Below are 17,008 nucleotides of genomic sequence, written 5' to 3' on the forward strand. Positions count from 1 at the left end.
TTGTCATATCATTTTCTAAAGGTATTCTTGATGGACTCATGTATTCAAAGACACTTTGCATGGATGCAGTGCAATCCTGGGGAAAACACTATGATGTTCACAGTCTATACGGCTATTCCATGACCCTATCTACTGATAAGTAAGAACTGCTTTCTAATAATTGTTACGTAAAGGTATACTAGGTGGCCTAAAGTTGCAAAAGTGATTAGTGATTTTTAGGTGCCCACCTTGAAACTCTTTAAAGGAGTCCGATTTTCAGAGATTGTTGAGCATCTGCCCTCTGGGAATCAGGTCCTTCTATGGTTTCTGAATCTGGGCATCCAACACTGAAGCACCAAAAATCACTAGCCTGTAATAAAATTTAGGACGACGTGGCCAGTTTGCTTGTAGAATTGGTTAATGAAAGGAAGACCCTGCATTACTATTTAAAGTTCAACTCAAAAAAAGTCTTAAAATTTGTGTTGTCTTTAAAAGTGCTAGTGAACTGCCAATTTTCAAAGTTGGTGTAATTTCAAGACTGTTTCAATCAAGTTTATTTCAATTTGAAGAACAAATAAAGCCATGGTTCTAGTCCTGACTAACATAGCCTAATGGACCATTATCCTGGTAGATAACTGTCTTCACCTCGTCCCATTTTGCATCTAAAGTTTCCAGTAAGACACACATGTCCTGCATGACAGATTTTGAATTGTGGAGTGTTAGAATAGAGGAGCTCTCTCTCTGTGCTTTGTTCTCTGCTTCTTTAGGCAGTGTGGTTTAAAAAAATCATAAGTTTTCAACATTTCCTTTCTCCCTTGAAATTCCTACACTCAAACTGGTAACTAGTTAATGTGTTGGACCCTCAACTGATCTAAATTGGTGCAGCTCCACTGAAGCAAAGCCAGTATATTCAAGTTGAGTACCTGGCCCAAAGTTTAGTGGGCTAAACAGTTTAAGAAAGATAGCTCATTTGGAGTTAATATCAGAAGCTCAGCTAAAATATATCTGGCTAACTGGAAGTGAGACAACATCTCTGGGCCTTATTATTTTTATGAATTAATGAATTTTAATTAGCAATATGGAAAACAGATAATCTATCAGAGTTCAAGTACACTTACCATGTGGTATTAATTCCAGTTTCATTTAATTTTCAGAGCTATACAAGCTGTTTTCCCTGGAAAAAGAAGCCTTACGATTTCTAGGTCTACTTTTGCTGGATCAGGAAAATACACAGGACATTGGCTCGGGGATAATGCTGCTACATGGAATGATCTGAGATGGGCGATAACAGGAATGCTGGAATTTAACCTCTTTGGGATACCTTATGTATGACATAGTTATTTGCGATAACCCTTCAAAGCAACAGATTAAGAATTAACAATGCAATCTTTTCATCTAATTGCTTGTTATCTAATCAAAACCAATATAAATCATGACCTTGTTCTTTAAAACATAAATAGTGATATGCAGAAGTCCAGAATAAACAAACAAACAAACAACCCTCATCTGCCATGTACAGCTTTACACAATTGGCTGGATTAATTATGAGGCTGTTGTTACTGATTTTTGCCCTCCTCTGAAGTATCAGGTATAGGCCACTCCCATAGCTGGGTTTCTGACTAGATGGACTTATGGTGTGATCTAGTATACTACTCCCTATGTTTCAAGCTATCTGTCACCCTTTATTATTGTTTCATCTTCAGTCATCAGCTCTATGAGCTGACATTATACAGTGTTTTGCCACTGCATTGGCAGTGGGATAGGATTGCTCATTTATAAATGAATGAAATGGCCAAATTCCATCTTCAGGATTTGCATTTCTGTGATTGTACTGCGCTGCCATCTTGTAGACTGCTTAATGTTATTTATTTATTTCTTAATCATGTATTTATGGTGGCACCCGCTGTGTGTTAATGTTTTCCAAACATTCACGAGTGGTGCTCCAAGGAGCTTGTGATCTAAAGACAACAAGATGGAGGTTAGGGAGAAGGGGAATCATAGTAGCCAATTTAGATACAAGTCAACTTCATTCACTGTAAACTGACCGATGTGACTACAGGTTGCTCAGTAAAGCCCTATGTGTGCAGGTACAAAAATACTCCAATTATTGTATTTAACACCAAGCCACTCCTTTCCCCATCATGCCATTCTCTTCCCTTTTAATTTCCCACTAGTTCCTTCTGATGCACCTTTCACACTGAAATAGGAAAAGGAAGGTGTTTTTTTAAGATGGTGGACTAATTTCATAGGTGATGTGCAAGGTAGAGCCCTTCACACTTAGTTGGGCTCCATCAGAACTACTTGGAAAAATACTTCGTATTACTGCTACCAATGTGCAAAAGAATGTAAGGGTTCGTCTACATGGCCCTGCAGTGTGAACTACTGGGGGTGTGAACTGCAGTGCACACTAAAATGTTTCGCTGTAAGTGCCCCGTGTAGACTCTGCGAGAACTGAAAAGTACCTAGTTTGTGTTAACATGGTCTTGTTTGAAATGGGACTTAAGTTTCTTTATTACATTATAACATTTGGGGTATAAAATTAAAACAAGTTTAAAAGACACTTTGAAAAATATTACAGCATTTTTTTAAAAAGGAGATATACCTGACATCCCACCTTCAAATAATAATCTTTGATAATGGCTGTGTGTTATTCAGAACAGAAGCCATTTGACAGCTTTGGGTCTGAGTAAGATCAGATCTGAAAGAAGAAAGATGTCAGGCAGAAATATGGTGAACACCTCCCTCAGGTTTGCTATTGTGACAATTAAGGATATGTTGATTATTCACTGGAAATTATACCTTTCACTTTGCATCTCATCTTTGTAAGATTGGTAGTATGCCAATTAAAAAATATGTATACAAGCATATGTGAAGAGATGTGGTATGCTGTGTAATACATATAGGGTATATACAGTATTTTGACACATACATACACTATTCGTGTATAATTTTTTAGATTGGTGCAGATATTTGTGGCTTCTTTGATAACGTCACAGAAGAACTTTGCAGGCGATGGATGCAAGTTGGAGCATTTTATCCATTTTGCAGAAATCACAATGCTGAAAATTATGCGGTAGGTTACTAATACTCTTACAAAATTCCATACAGCTGTCATTACATCACCAATTCCCTACTACTGTTGTATCAATGAACTTACAAGTAGACTACCAACATTCCGTATCTCCTCTAGCGCAGCAGAGCTGGAACAAACCCACTGTAATGGAATTGTTTCCATTGTCCTTAGTTACTATTTACTCAGTCATTGAAACAACTGTTGTCCTACTAGCATAGTGTGGGCATTCTGTCTCCTGCATTCTAATACTCTGTTCGATTCGGTTTTCTGGTCCAAGTGAGCTATACAGTTCACTGGATTGCAGTTTAAATTTTACATTCGTAGGTTGTCTTAATGAAATTCTAACTTTAAAAGATTCACCTCCATTGGAAATAATTGTCTGTACTGTGCCAAGTTCACCAGTGGCCGCAGCAGCTGCAACTTCACTGTGTCACTGTTCATGTGGACTCCAGTGGAGTTGCAGCTGCTTACAGTGGAATTGGCCTACAGTGTTCTCCACAACATGTTTCCTTCTTCATGACAACAATAACAATCCAACCTTTATTTTCAGCCTCAGGATCCAGCTGTGTTTGGGGCAGATTCTGTTTTGGTGAGATCATCAAAGAACTACTTGAACATTCGATACACTTTACTGCCCTACCTCTATACCCTTTTCTACAAAGCTCATACACAAGGAGACACGGTAGTGAGACCACTTCTTCACGAGTAAGTTCGCTGATCAAAATATGCATAAACGGTATTTTTTGTTGGGAAGAGGGCATTCCGTGGGGCAGAGTTTGATGCTATTGTATACATCATATTTATACACATTGATAATGCAATAGCTTTTAAGAAAGATCAATCATAGATCATTTCTAGTTTCCTAAATTATTATCATTTGCTCTAACACCTGCTATGAACAGTATGACATGTCAGTGGTAAATAAGGAAATGGCTTTTTGGCTGCGCATTCTAGAAGTTCCATTTCCTAGCTCTTAAATTCTTTAACAAACTATTTCTAAACAGGAAATATATGAAAAATATGATTATAAACTAAATAAGGAAACATGGGAATGTATTTCTGGCATTTGCTGATTTTCTTCATATGGAGATAAAAACAAGCTATAGTGTTATAAATTTCCAGTGATCAGTGTTGCCATTCTTCTGTGCTGATTCTAGGCAATATAGTGTTACCTATGGCAATAAACAAACAAAATAAATACTGCTACTTTCTCCATCATTTAGGTTCTATTCAGATGAAGCAACATGGGCTATTGATCGACAGTTCTTGTGGGGCCCTGGTCTTCTGATCACTCCTGTACTGGACCCAGTATGTTTGATTATATATTAAAATCTATCTTATTAACTCTTAATTGAGCACTGACATTCATATTATTTAGGACTCAGTTTTGCCCCTAAACGTCACTGCATATCTCCAATATTTGTAACAGCTAATATAATGGAGGGCACCCTATTGTCTTTACATTAGACCATTTGTCTGCTTGGATTCTTCCATGCTGCAAAGAATACATCTGACTTCTGGCTGTTCTCCTTGTAGCTGATAGCAGATCTCCAAAAAGATGTTTTAACCAGAGTGAATAGGTTTACTAATATACACATGTTGACCAGATAGTTTCATCAAGTAACCAGTGAACCATGACCTAGTAGAGCGAACCTAAGTTATAGCTAAACTAATGCAGAAACACTTATGAATGTGACCATTCACAAGCAGGTAGATAAGAGGGACCAGGACATAATACAATTATTTGTCAAGCCATGTTTCTAAAATTCACAAGCAGCTTCTCTTCATCTCTTTGTAATTTCACTGGAGAACACCAAGATCATGGATTATTCCTGTTGTAGTGATGACCCTCATTAATTCAAAATTTCCCCTTTGGCCCTCAGTCTCACATAGGCAATCACATTTTTCAAGCTCTATCATAATACACTTGTTAAATGTACAAAACAAGGCATATCTGAAAAGAAATGTCTGGTACAAAGCAACACAAAAGGAGACTTTGGGGTAATTGTGAATATCAAATAAGACATCAGTTTGCAACATGATATGATAGCAAAATGAACCAGTGTGATTTTTGGGCTGCATACCCCACAAAGGTATCCTGTCATGGAGCAGTGATGTAACAGTCCCTTTATGGTTCTGATGTGACTTTGCTAGGATTATTGTATGCATTTATCGGTACCTCCATACTACTAACATTTTAACAAGTTGGTGGGATTCAGAGAAAAGGAACATTGATTAGGAGCTAGAGGACTGATTTATGAAGAAAAGTGAAAAGCAGGAACTGTGCATAGCTAGGCTAAGCAACATTTAAAAGGAGCTATGATAATAGTTTACAAACATCTGACGGTGTAGATACCCCAGAAAAAATAATTTAGTTTGGTACAAGGGGATATGACTAGGAGAAGTGGGATAAGAGAAAGGAAGAATTGAGGCTAAATATCAGGAAACATTTCTGATAGTGACAACTACTGGATTGTGGGATAATCTACAAGGAAAGTGACAGAAGCCTCATTGCATGGCACATTTAAAATGAAACCAGATAGATCAGTAATAAGCCTACTTTAGGGCATAAATCTTCATTGCACATGGATGAACAAGGACATTTTTTTTCTATTCTAACTTCTGTGATACTGTGGAAAAAAAGTCTTATACGTTGATCAGACAATTAGAGAGAAAGGTCCTTCTTCATAAACAAAAAATCAGAACAAATATCATTGAAATTCTCTTGTCAGCTTGAAATTGTCACTTTGGAAATGCTGCTTTAGTTACTATTTGATTTATTTGTCTTCAAATATGAAAGATGTTTCTTTATTCTCATTTCAGGGTGTGGAAACAGTGACAGCTTATATTCCTGATGCAGTATGGTATGACTATGAAACAGTAAGTAAAAGCATATAATAATGCTGGGCTGAGTCCATGTCTGTGTATTCTTCTCAACATTGTCCTCTATGGATTGGGTTGTGATTGTTAGATGTGGTAGAGGAGATAAACATGAAGGAAGCAGAAAGTTGAGAAGATGGAAGAGAGATAATTAAGGGAAGGAGGCAGAATAGACAGAGAGAAAGGAGAAGAGAGAGCTCGTAACAAATATTAAGCAAGGTTTATGTTTCTTCTACATTCTATACAGTGCTCTGAACACCACCATCAGTAAAATAAATAGTACAATGTAATAATAATAATAATAATTGCAGTCTCTTCTGGGCATTCAAACACTGGCATGTTACCCTTATTTCTAAAGAAATTAAGTTAACCACTTCTGTGCCAATTCTTTTGCCTGTTGGCTGGAGGAAGAAGGTAAGGTTCTACCCTATGCCTGACACAAGACAGTGTCTACTTTCAGCCTTCCAGGATGAATTGGCCTTCTTTTGTGTGTTGATCGTGCTGGAATCAAAAAGTAAACTTTTTTTATTTGGTGTTGTAATCTAAGGTGATTTTCTGTGGTAGTAGGCAGACAGTGTCTGAATAGACATTTGTGTATTATAACTGGAGAAATCAGGAGAACTGGAATGGAAGCTCAGGATGTGAGAAACCATTCTCTGTAGTGAGTAATGTAAAATACCCATTTTCTCTTCCATTCCCATAAATTAGGGTAGAAGAGAAGTATGGAGAAAACAACAAGCACAGATGTATCTCCCAGCAGACAAACTAGGACTTCATCTGAGAGGAGGCTACATATTTCCTATTCAGCAGCCAGCTAATACAACATTGTACAGGTACGTTTTATGGCTGAGCCCTGTGATCACACTGCTCTGTAATGTGATTTCAGGAGTGGGCTCAGAATTGTCAGATTTCAAACCATTGGGTGTATCATATGGGAACGTCTGAAGTCCATTGCATCCTACGCTCTTTACTCAAGCTAAAGTCCCACTGTAGCCAGGGGTACAGGATCAGTACTTCAGTGGTATTTGGATCAGGTCCTGAAGCTCTACAGTCAAACATATGGCCCAGTTTGCTTGTCAGTTTGCACACACAGGGTTAAACTGTAGCTATGTCACAAGTCATGAGTAAGTATCAACACATAGTTGAGCTGCCCGAGGAACAGACTAGAAACCAGACTAAGACAGAGACTCTCAATCTGGTCTCTAGGTCCCCCTTTGCTTCAGAGAAGTGGGGGTAAATAGTCTTCACCAATTTGTCCCACTCCCTGCTAGCCCATATGTGTGATTAGCAGCACTGTGGAGAATACTGTCGTCCATCTCTACTACTGATGAAAGGGATGATCCCTTGTTGCCCTGTCTGAATATGAAGGATGAGTTGCTCAGACTGATTATTGCCTGTGGGACAAAGTGCGGATGTTAGACTAAATTCCTTTCTCAGTGTATATGTGGAATAACCTATTGATACCCACGTAATTAAGAGGAAAAAATGGCCTGTCCTATTGAGTTTAGTATTTAAACTTTGAGATTGGTAATTGCTGAAAGCATTGACATACTTTCATGATTAATGAAATAATATGATTACTGGTTAATCACATGTTAATTTTGTGTAACGATTTTTAGTCCTGCCACACATTTTCATCCATTTCCGTGAAAATGAAAGGCAATTTATCCAGGTGAAAAGTAGTTTAGAGAAAATCTGTTCTGTTGTGAAATTATTAAAAGCTCTCAGCCAAAAAATGGTGAAAGGAAATCTGTAAAATTTTGTAAACACAAAACCTCAGTTTTTAACACGAATCTTTTGGAAATGAAAATTGGTAGCATCAATATTTTTTCAAGATGTATCAGTATAAACAATGTCTAGATATCTTTTATACTCTTCAGAGAAAGTCTTTCATTTTACAGCCGCAAGAATCCGATGGGACTCATAATTGCATTAGATGACAAGGAACAAGCAGCTGGAGATTTATTCTGGGATGATGGAGAATCTAGAGGTAGGCACATTAGATACCCGTAACATTTGAAGTATTAGTATATTTGAAAATAATGATCTTAATCTTTTCATTGGTTTCATGGATCAAGTATTTTATATTAAGCAAATTAGTGGTATAACTTGGAAATTATATATGTTACAACCAGGGGGCCCAGTCCTGCAAATTCTTACTCATCTGAATAGTTCAGTGAGACATTAGTGAGGGTTTGGATATGCAACCTCAAGTGGAGAAATGTAATGTTCTATTCACAATGAAGGTGCTGAAAGGCTTGTTAGAATTGTTGTTTATTAACACTTTAAAAAATCCAAAGTTGTATACCACATTGCTGAGATATTTTTAATACACTAAGAGGTGAATTCTACTCTCAAATTATCTGTTGTAAATCCAGATTAACTCCAGTGGATGCAAAGCTAGCTCGGGTACGTCTACACATGCTGCAGTCACGCATCTGAATTACTGTGAACATACCCTTGGATATGGGGCTAAATACGGAAAGTGATAAAGTTGAGTGCTAAAAGTGAGGCATCTAAATCCATCTTTGATTGAAAATGGCCTCATTTTCAGATGTACTGAGCACCCAGTGAAGCCGATATTTTGCCCTATGTACTGAACTTTATGCTTTTGCTGTCATAAACAATCAAATATTTCATCACTGATAATGTTAATAAGCCTTAATGCCTTCTAGGGTTGTTGCTGTATTGTTGTTGTAGCACTTGTAGCCACTAATCACAGCTGAGGATCCAGCTGCTCTGGATACTGTAAACACACACAACAAAAAGTAGGAGGATCTAAGTGCACCTAAGTAGCAGTTTTTTGTTTAATAAATTGAATCAAAATAATAATTTATATATGTTTTCATTTCTATCAAATGGCCAACTCAGCCAAATAAAATATCTGAGTTTTATCCCTTTAAAATACCATAATGAGTCATGATAATGTTGAGATTAAAGCTAATTTGGAAAATAAAAGGAGTTTGGAATTTGAATTATAAAATAACTGGCTGTGATTTCCAGAGGCGCCTAAGGAGTTATGCACCCAAATTCCACTGAAATTTAATGGGATCTGGGCACGTAAATCCTTTCTTTGACAATCCCAGCCTTTGTCCTTTTTATTATACTTTTGTTAGACAAACCAGCAAGCAGTTTAAACATTTATTCCAAAATGACTTCCTGAAGACCTTTTATTGCACACTCAGGCTTTTATTAAAAAAAGATTTAAGGACGTGATAGTTTTTATTGTTTGTTTGTAACCTGTTGTAGCACCTTATATATGTGTAAAAAAGCTAAGGCTGTGGTTTATGGCATATGCCCATTAAAACTAATGTATTTCAAGAATACCTGGTTTTCAGGAAGTTCTGACCTTACATTTTTAATCCAACAGCCTCATGCTATCCATAGAGAGAAGGGAATAGCAAAAGAATTTGAGCATGATTTAGCCATGCTGGATAAATTTAAGAAGGAATTTTACGAGAAGTGTCTCAACAATAAGGACTTACGCGTAATGGAGATGGTCAAAGCACCACCGCGGTGGTCAAGAATAGATTACACTATGTCATTCCACTTATGTTTCATCTCTAGTCTTGCAAAATATGGCCCTGATCCTGCAAACACTTGTGCATTTGAGTGTTTTTATACACAATTCTCACTGAGTGAAATGGAACTTCTCTTGTACATAAATGTTTTCAGGGCTAAGATCTAAAGGTGGTGGGAAGGTTATGTAGGATTACTCGTGTTAACTATTCTGATTTCTGTCTATGATTCTGTCAGGTACTGACTGTCTAGTACTGAAATTCATTCTAACCTCTATGTTCAGATAGTGTATATCTTTTGATCTGTAAAACTGTTGAATATATCATCCATGACCTCTATAAATGTGCTCAAGTTTGAGAACTCAGAGAAAATTTAAATGTAGTCTCCCTAATAAACCATCTTCAAAAAGATTCTGGGATTCTGCTACTGTTCCCCTGCCACCAACTCACCTATTCACACATCAGTTTTTAATTGAGAGGGAGATGGGAGAGGTCCCCAAATGGTCCACACTAACCCTAAACTTCTCACTGAGTGGCAGACCTAATTGTGAGGAAAGACCAGAAGGTGCTGCCCATCTGATTCTCCCATTGTAGGACACTTGGCTGGCTACATCATCCTAACTTCTCTCTCAGTCCCAATTCAACAGTACTGCCATCGTCCTAGGAGGTCTGCCTTCCTTCATATACTTGAGCTGTGAAGGGCTCGGATTCTCTTCTGGGTTTCACTGCTGTCCCTTTCAAGTATAAAGTGCCCAATCTACAATTCCCTACTATCACATTGTACTCTGTAAATATTAGCTCAGAATACTGAGTCTCTGTGTCCTGATATTGAAGAATTGGGGTAGTAAGGGGAAGTTTTTCACTATCTCAAGTAGGAGGGCACCATGCTAGCTGGATGCCAAAAAGTGGGGTTGCTTGTGCTCAGAAGGATTATTGTATGATGATTTTGCTTTATATTGTTGAAAGTGTTTTTTAAAGATCTATTCAATAATAGATACGTATCCTACTTATAGAATCCAGCTCTTATTGTTTTGACTCTACCAATCCTGAGTCAAGCAAAACCTTTCAAACTGTCCATGCTCTTTTCAGTCTCATGAAACTCTGGGCTGCCTTAAAGAAAAAGCATTGTGATTTGGCTGATAATTGCTGCAATAAATATTGGATGCCCCTGGGCAGTTGCTGATATTTCTACAGAGGGAACATGTTCATTTTCAAGATCTAAAATAACTCAGATTTTATTGTACTAATATTGAGAAACAAAATTATATGAACTGTTACGATTTTTTGATCATTTTCTAAAACAAGTCTTCCTAAAAGCTTATGAGTAGCAATCTTCCTTAGAAATAGTTCACAATTTACTAGCAACCACAACCTTCTTCATGTCTGTCTTTTTTTTTAAAATCCAACACTGAAGTGTTTAGTAGTCAACTCTTACATTTGCTGCCAGTGAGGTATTTTATTCCCTGTTTCATAACTACATTATGTAGAGTATAAGTATAATAGATAAACTCTTTCGATAATAGATAATTGTTCAAAATATTTCAAGGAGTTGGCTTTGAAATATGTACATAAGGTTAAAAGAAAGTGTATACAATCCTTCTGGCAAGTAGCATTTTACTTACAATGCAGATGAATATCAAGTTTAGGCTCTCTTTATGCCAATTGCATGGCAAAGAACAATGTTCAAATAATGTTATTACTTTTGCAAAGTCAAACACTCAAAAGTTAGGGAATATCAGCACTGAGATGGCGAGTACACACACACACACACACACACACACACACACACACACACACACACACACACACACACACACGCTACACACTGCACCAGCTGCACATGCTGTTTTTTTCCCACAGGACCCCTGCCTTGTTTATATCCCGATTTGGTGAAGCACTTAACCACTTACAATTAAGCATTGTCTTTAAGCATGCTTTGCCTTAGAGCATAAGGACTTTGTAGTCAATGTTTCCACAGGTTTGCCTTTACAACAGCTTTTTCTGTAATCATTCTTTAACATTCTGCTCTTTAAAAGGAATAGAAAAAGAGCATGCGTTTAAACCAGGTCAATATCCCCATAATGTAGGATCAGTTACATGAACATCAGGGTGTGCAAAAGAGTTTAGTAAATCTTCATTTGTCCCTCATTGGAAGCTATGCAAGACAGGAATTATGTCTTTATATCAGGTTTCAGAGTAACAGCCGTGTTAGTCTGTATTCGCAAAAAGAAAAGGAGTACTTGTGGCACCTTAGAGACTAACCAATTCATTTGAGCATGAGCTTTCGTGAGCTACAGCTCACTTCATCGGATGCATACCGTGGAAACTGTGTGTGGTTTTTGGAGGGGGGTGAGGGGGTGAGAGAACCTGGATTTGTGCAGGAAATGGCCAACCTTGATTATCATGCACATTGTGAAGAGAGTTGTCACTTTGGATGGGCTATTACCAGCAGGAGAGTGAGTTTGTGTGTGGGGGGGTGGAGGGTGAGAAAACCTGGATTTGTGCTGGAAATGGCCCAACTTGATGATCACTTTAGATAAGCTATTACCAGCAGGACAGTGGGGTGAGAGGAGGTATTGTTTCATGATCTCTGTGTGTATATAATGTCTGCTGCAGTTTCCACGGTATGCATCCGATGAAGTGAGCTGTAGCTCACGAAAGCTCATGCTCAAATAAATTGGTTAGTCTCTAAGGTGCCACAAGTACTCCTTTTCTTTATATCAGTTTGCACAGCACCAAGCACAATTGTGCCCCTATCTTGACTCAGGCCTCTGGGTGTTACTATAATAATAATTTAGCAGTCTATTGGTTTCTAATTGTGACAGAATCCTATGCTCAACTTGTCAGTAATGCTGCGTAATATCTGCACTGTGCTTAGAAAATGTTCATTTCTCTCTCAATATTTTAGATACAGTGGAAACTAAAAACTACGTTCATTACCAGTTTTCAGTTACCAATGTAAGTAATTTTTCATAATGTTATTTTCATTGTGTTCATTTTAATCGGTAATGTTTTCAGTTAATCAGAGCATCATGTTTTGTTGTTTGTTCATTCGTTTTTTTACTAACTTTTAGATATCATGAAAACACCCATATTTCCTGATAGATAATAAAATTGACATACAACTATTTATCAAGTAGTAGAACTGCAAGATGATGATTGCCTTCAGCTCTCAACATACCAATGGGAGTTTTGCCTGAGTAAGGGAGGAGATGCAGTTCTATTAAAAATGTAGTCGTGGGCTCTATAAAATGTATTTTAATTTATTTCCGCATAATTTGGGGGGGGTTAGACTCTAGATGGATATTCTGTCAGTAGAAATAAATGTAACTATCCCACATGTATTTGCTAACAAATAATACTTTTATTAGGACAGCAAGTCTATGATTTCTTACACATTAAAAAGAGTCATAAAGTCTGCACGTAAGGCTGAATGTGTCCATTCTGTGGGGATGAAGAACTAGGGTAGGGAAGGAATGTTGCATCTACTGCATCATTCACTCCTTCCTTTGACCCCACGGAAGCCCTTTCATGCGTTCTCCATTGGACTTGGGTCTTTAAAGGGAGTGGTGGGGCCAGGATCAGAGCTACTGTATACAGCATTGTCCCCCTCAATGCATGGCGATTCCAAACCTAGATAATTCTGATTGGGTAAGAATTAATTCAGGTGGTGTTCCTTTCTCTACTGTGCTGAAATTCACCCAGGGGAACAGCTGGTGGAGGGGAAATTCACAGGAAGCATAGGAGTGGAACCGTGAATACCTTCATAGATCTGATTATCATTTTTCTTTTCCTTATTCTTAATCTAAAGTATTTTTCCTACATCAGTGGTGTATAGTGAAGCCAATGAGCTGGCATTTTAGAGGTGTCAATTTTTAATTTTTATTATAAGGAGTGAATATCAGCAGTTTAATTAGGCTGTCAGTACATAGATAGTTGATAGTCTCTTTTGTCTCTTCTAGATTTAAACAAGAATTTTTAGCAGCTATTTAATGGTTGCATTCAGTTCACTCAAAAAGAGAGTGAATAAAGTTAAAAAAATCCTAATTGTCTCACATAATAAGTCTGTATTATTATTACAGCTACCATGACACTGACTTGTATAGAATTTAACAGTATCCTTTCCTGGTGACTGAGTGGTTCTGGGGACAGGTAACAGGATGTAGAGCCTTTTACTAGTGTGTCATCTGTTTGATACTACCACAGCTCCGTTGTGACTGAAAGCTACTGACTGATGGGAATGTGATAGTGTAAATGTCTTAATGTTGATTAAGTGACATGAGTGGAGAAAGAGTGCACTAGGGGTGATTTTTTATGGTGTGAACTAAGTGGTCGCCTTGTTTGCATTCTTAGCGGAGAGGCCAAGGACCTGATGTGTGCAGAGAATAAATTATGTAACTGGTTCCTTCTGGTCATAGCTGAGATGCACTTCATAGAATCATAGAATCATAGAATATCGGGGTTGGAAGGGACCTCAGAAGGTCATCTAGTCCAACCCCCTGCTCAAAAGCAGGACCCATCCCCAATTAAATCATCCCAGCCAGGGCTTTGTCAAGCCTGACCTTAAAAACTTCTAAGGAAGGAGATTCCACTACCTCCCTAGGCAACGCATTCCAGTGTTTCACCACCCTCCTAGTGAAAAAGTTTTTCCTAATATCCAACCTAAACCTCCCCCACTGCAACTTGAGACCATTACTCCTTCTCCTGTCCTCTTCCACTACTGAGAATAGTCTAGAACCATCCTCTCTGGAACCACCTCTCAGGTAGTTGAAAGCAGCTATCAAATCCCCCCTCATTCTTCTCTTCCACAGACTAAACAATCCCAGTTCCCTCAGCCTCTCCTCATAAGTCATGTGTTCCAGACCCCTAATCATTTTTGTTGCACTTCGCTGGACTCTTTCCAATTTATCCACATCCTTCTTGTAGTGTGGGGCCCAAAACTGGACACAGTACTCCAGATGAGGCCTCACCAATGTCGAATAGAGGGGGACGATCACGTCCCTCAATCTGCTCGCTATGCCCTTACTTATACATCCCAAAATGCCATTGGCCTTCTTGGCAACAAGGGCACACTGCTGACTCATATCCAGCTTCTCGTCCACTGTCACCCCTAGGTCCTTTTCCGCAGAACTGCTGCCTAGCCATTCGGTCCCTAGTCTGTAGCTGTGCATTGGGTTCTTCCGTCCTAAGTGCAGGACCCTGCACTTATCCTTATTGAACCTCATCAGATTTCTTTTGGCCCAATCCTCCAATTTGTCTAGGTCCCTCTGTATCCTATCCCTGCCCTCCAGCATATCTACCACTCCTCCCAGTTTAGTATCATCCGCAAATTTGCTGAGAGTGCAATCCATACCATCCTCCAGATCATTTATGAAGATATTGAACAAAACCGGCACCCAGGACCGACCCCTGGGGCACTCCACTTGACACCGGCTGCCAACTAGACATGGAGCCATTGATCACTACCCTCTGAGCCCAACAATCTAGCCAGCTTTCTACCCACCTTATAGTGCATTCATCCAGCCCGTACTTCTTTAACTTGCTGACAAGAATACTGTGGGAGACAGTGTCAAAAGCTTTGCTAAAGTCAAGATACAATACATCCACTGCTTTCCCTTCATCCACAGAACCAGTAATCTCATCATAGAGGGCGATTAGATTAGTCAGGCATGACCTTCCCTTGGTGAATCCATGCTGACTGTTCCTGATCACTTTCCTCTCATGTAAGTGCTTCAGGATTGATTCTTTGAGGACCTGCTCCATGATTTTTCCAGGGACTGAGGTGAGGCTGACTGGCCTGTAGTTCCCAGGATCCTCCTTTTTTAAAGATTGGCACTACATTAGCCTTTTTCCAGTCATCCACTTGTTGGATGCTGTGGGGAAAATGTCTCTGTTACTTGTGATGCACCTGTTCTGGGAATCACTGCATAACCACAGGCTTATGTTCAGGGCTATCAGTCTTCCATAGCCCTGAATCCACACACAAGCATTGCTGTTTTTGCATAAGTAATCAAAAGTTTATTAGTAATTAATATAATTTATTTAATAATCATTTACTGTTTGTGCTTACAAAGACATTGTAATCAAGGGCATATTTCCTGCTCTGATTGAAAGTCAATAAAGAGAGGTTAATTCATTGCATAAAGCTGCCATGTATCAATTCAATCAATAATGGAGAACATCTAGTTTTAACAAACAAATAACTGACATTTTATTAAACAGGTAAATTGCTTAGAAAATATAGTTCCCTGTTCAAGAATGCACCAACTATCTTCATTTCCCTAGTACATTTGTGCTGCAGACCATAAACTAAGGGTGAAATCCTGGTCTCACTGAAGGTAATGAGAGTTCTGCCCTTGACTTCAATGAGACCAGGGTTTTTCCCTACATAGTCAAGGTAAATACATCCGAATCAGAAATGCTCTCCTCCTCTCCACCGTATGCTTTCCCAAAGCGAATGTGGAGCTTGAAGTAAATGGAGCTATGTGGGAATCTGGTCCTTTAAAGTTTAATCGTTTTTTTAAAATAAACAAAGAATAGTGAACCTCTGTTTTATTGATGGCTTTTCCCTCCCTTCTGAACTCAGACAGCTGGCTATACTCTGGATCTGATATGTGGGTTAGGATTGAAGCTGAGAGGGTTGGGTATTATAGCCAAAGATGGACAGATCATGGTGAGGTTGGAGATGCTGAGATTTATAGTGCATTTCAATCTTCACAAGAATGATTTTTCTGAGTGTATTTATGATTTTATGGTTGCAATGACAGCCAAAGTGCTATCCTGGTGGTTGTTCCACAGCCACCTAGATGATGATGAAGCCACTAGATCTCGTGTTTGTTTTCAATTCAGTGATTCAGTCAGTGGAAGCTGAAAGCACTCAGCACCTGACAGAAGACACTGACATCTCTGAATTGGGTACCTGCTGTGACTGACTAGGGTTCAATCCTGTTGTATCAAAGTAAATAGGATATAAGTCAAGAGTGCCACCTCAACACTTCAGTGACTCATGTCCCTCATCTGCTCTTTCCTTATTTCTAAGAAAATAAATGTAAAAAAAGTAAAAGATAAGATTGAAGTACATTGTACAAATTACAAGAATGAAACATAGTGTTCATAATATAAAATTTATTTATGTTAAACATATGTTGCTTTATAGACCATGGTCTTTAAGAAATATCCAATTAAAGAAGATACTAAGGGGAAGAAAAAAAAAGTGTGTGCGTCATTTTATAAATTGCATTGTAAAGAATTGTGTCGAAAAACAAAACATGACTCTTCCCAGTAAACTGTACAGACTGTGTGACAATATAATCTGAATATCTTGTTTTTCAGAATAGTTTAAAAATGAATGTTTTGCACATGAACTACATCGATCCAGACAACTTAGTGTTTGAGGAAATCAAAATCTTTGGATTGCCCCTTCAACCTACAATTCTTACTGTGTCTTTAAATAGTGTGGTGCAGAATTCTCTTCATAATATCAGCTATAATCCTTCAAATAAGGTAAATAATATTTGAATTCAGGGACAGAACCATCTTAAAGAATTTTATAAACTTT

At 38.2% G+C, this 17,008-nt stretch overlaps 1 protein-coding gene across 2 annotated transcripts in view; it reads left to right on the top strand.

Moving 5' to 3' along the window:
• SI (sucrase-isomaltase) overlaps nucleotides 1-17,008 on the top strand; it is a 152,656-nt gene that overhangs the window by 39,926 nt on the left and 95,722 nt on the right. For both annotated transcript variants that reach the window (XM_073359491.2, XM_073359490.2), the window contains exons 15-24: nucleotides 22-139; nucleotides 1,134-1,305; nucleotides 2,936-3,052; nucleotides 3,603-3,757; nucleotides 4,276-4,360; nucleotides 5,876-5,932; nucleotides 6,641-6,765; nucleotides 7,834-7,922; nucleotides 12,359-12,408; nucleotides 16,783-16,953. In XM_073359491.2, coding sequence (XP_073215592.2) covers nucleotides 22-139; nucleotides 1,134-1,305; nucleotides 2,936-3,052; nucleotides 3,603-3,757; nucleotides 4,276-4,360; nucleotides 5,876-5,932; nucleotides 6,641-6,765; nucleotides 7,834-7,922; nucleotides 12,359-12,408; nucleotides 16,783-16,953 — 1,139 coding nt within the window. The remainder of the gene's footprint in view (nucleotides 1-21; nucleotides 140-1,133; nucleotides 1,306-2,935; nucleotides 3,053-3,602; nucleotides 3,758-4,275; nucleotides 4,361-5,875; nucleotides 5,933-6,640; nucleotides 6,766-7,833; nucleotides 7,923-12,358; nucleotides 12,409-16,782; nucleotides 16,954-17,008) is intronic.

The sequence above is a fragment of the Lepidochelys kempii genome, chromosome 9 (genome assembly GCF_965140285.1).
Source record: "Lepidochelys kempii isolate rLepKem1 chromosome 9, rLepKem1.hap1, whole genome shotgun sequence".
Classification (NCBI taxonomy): domain Eukaryota; kingdom Metazoa; phylum Chordata; order Testudines; family Cheloniidae; genus Lepidochelys; species Lepidochelys kempii.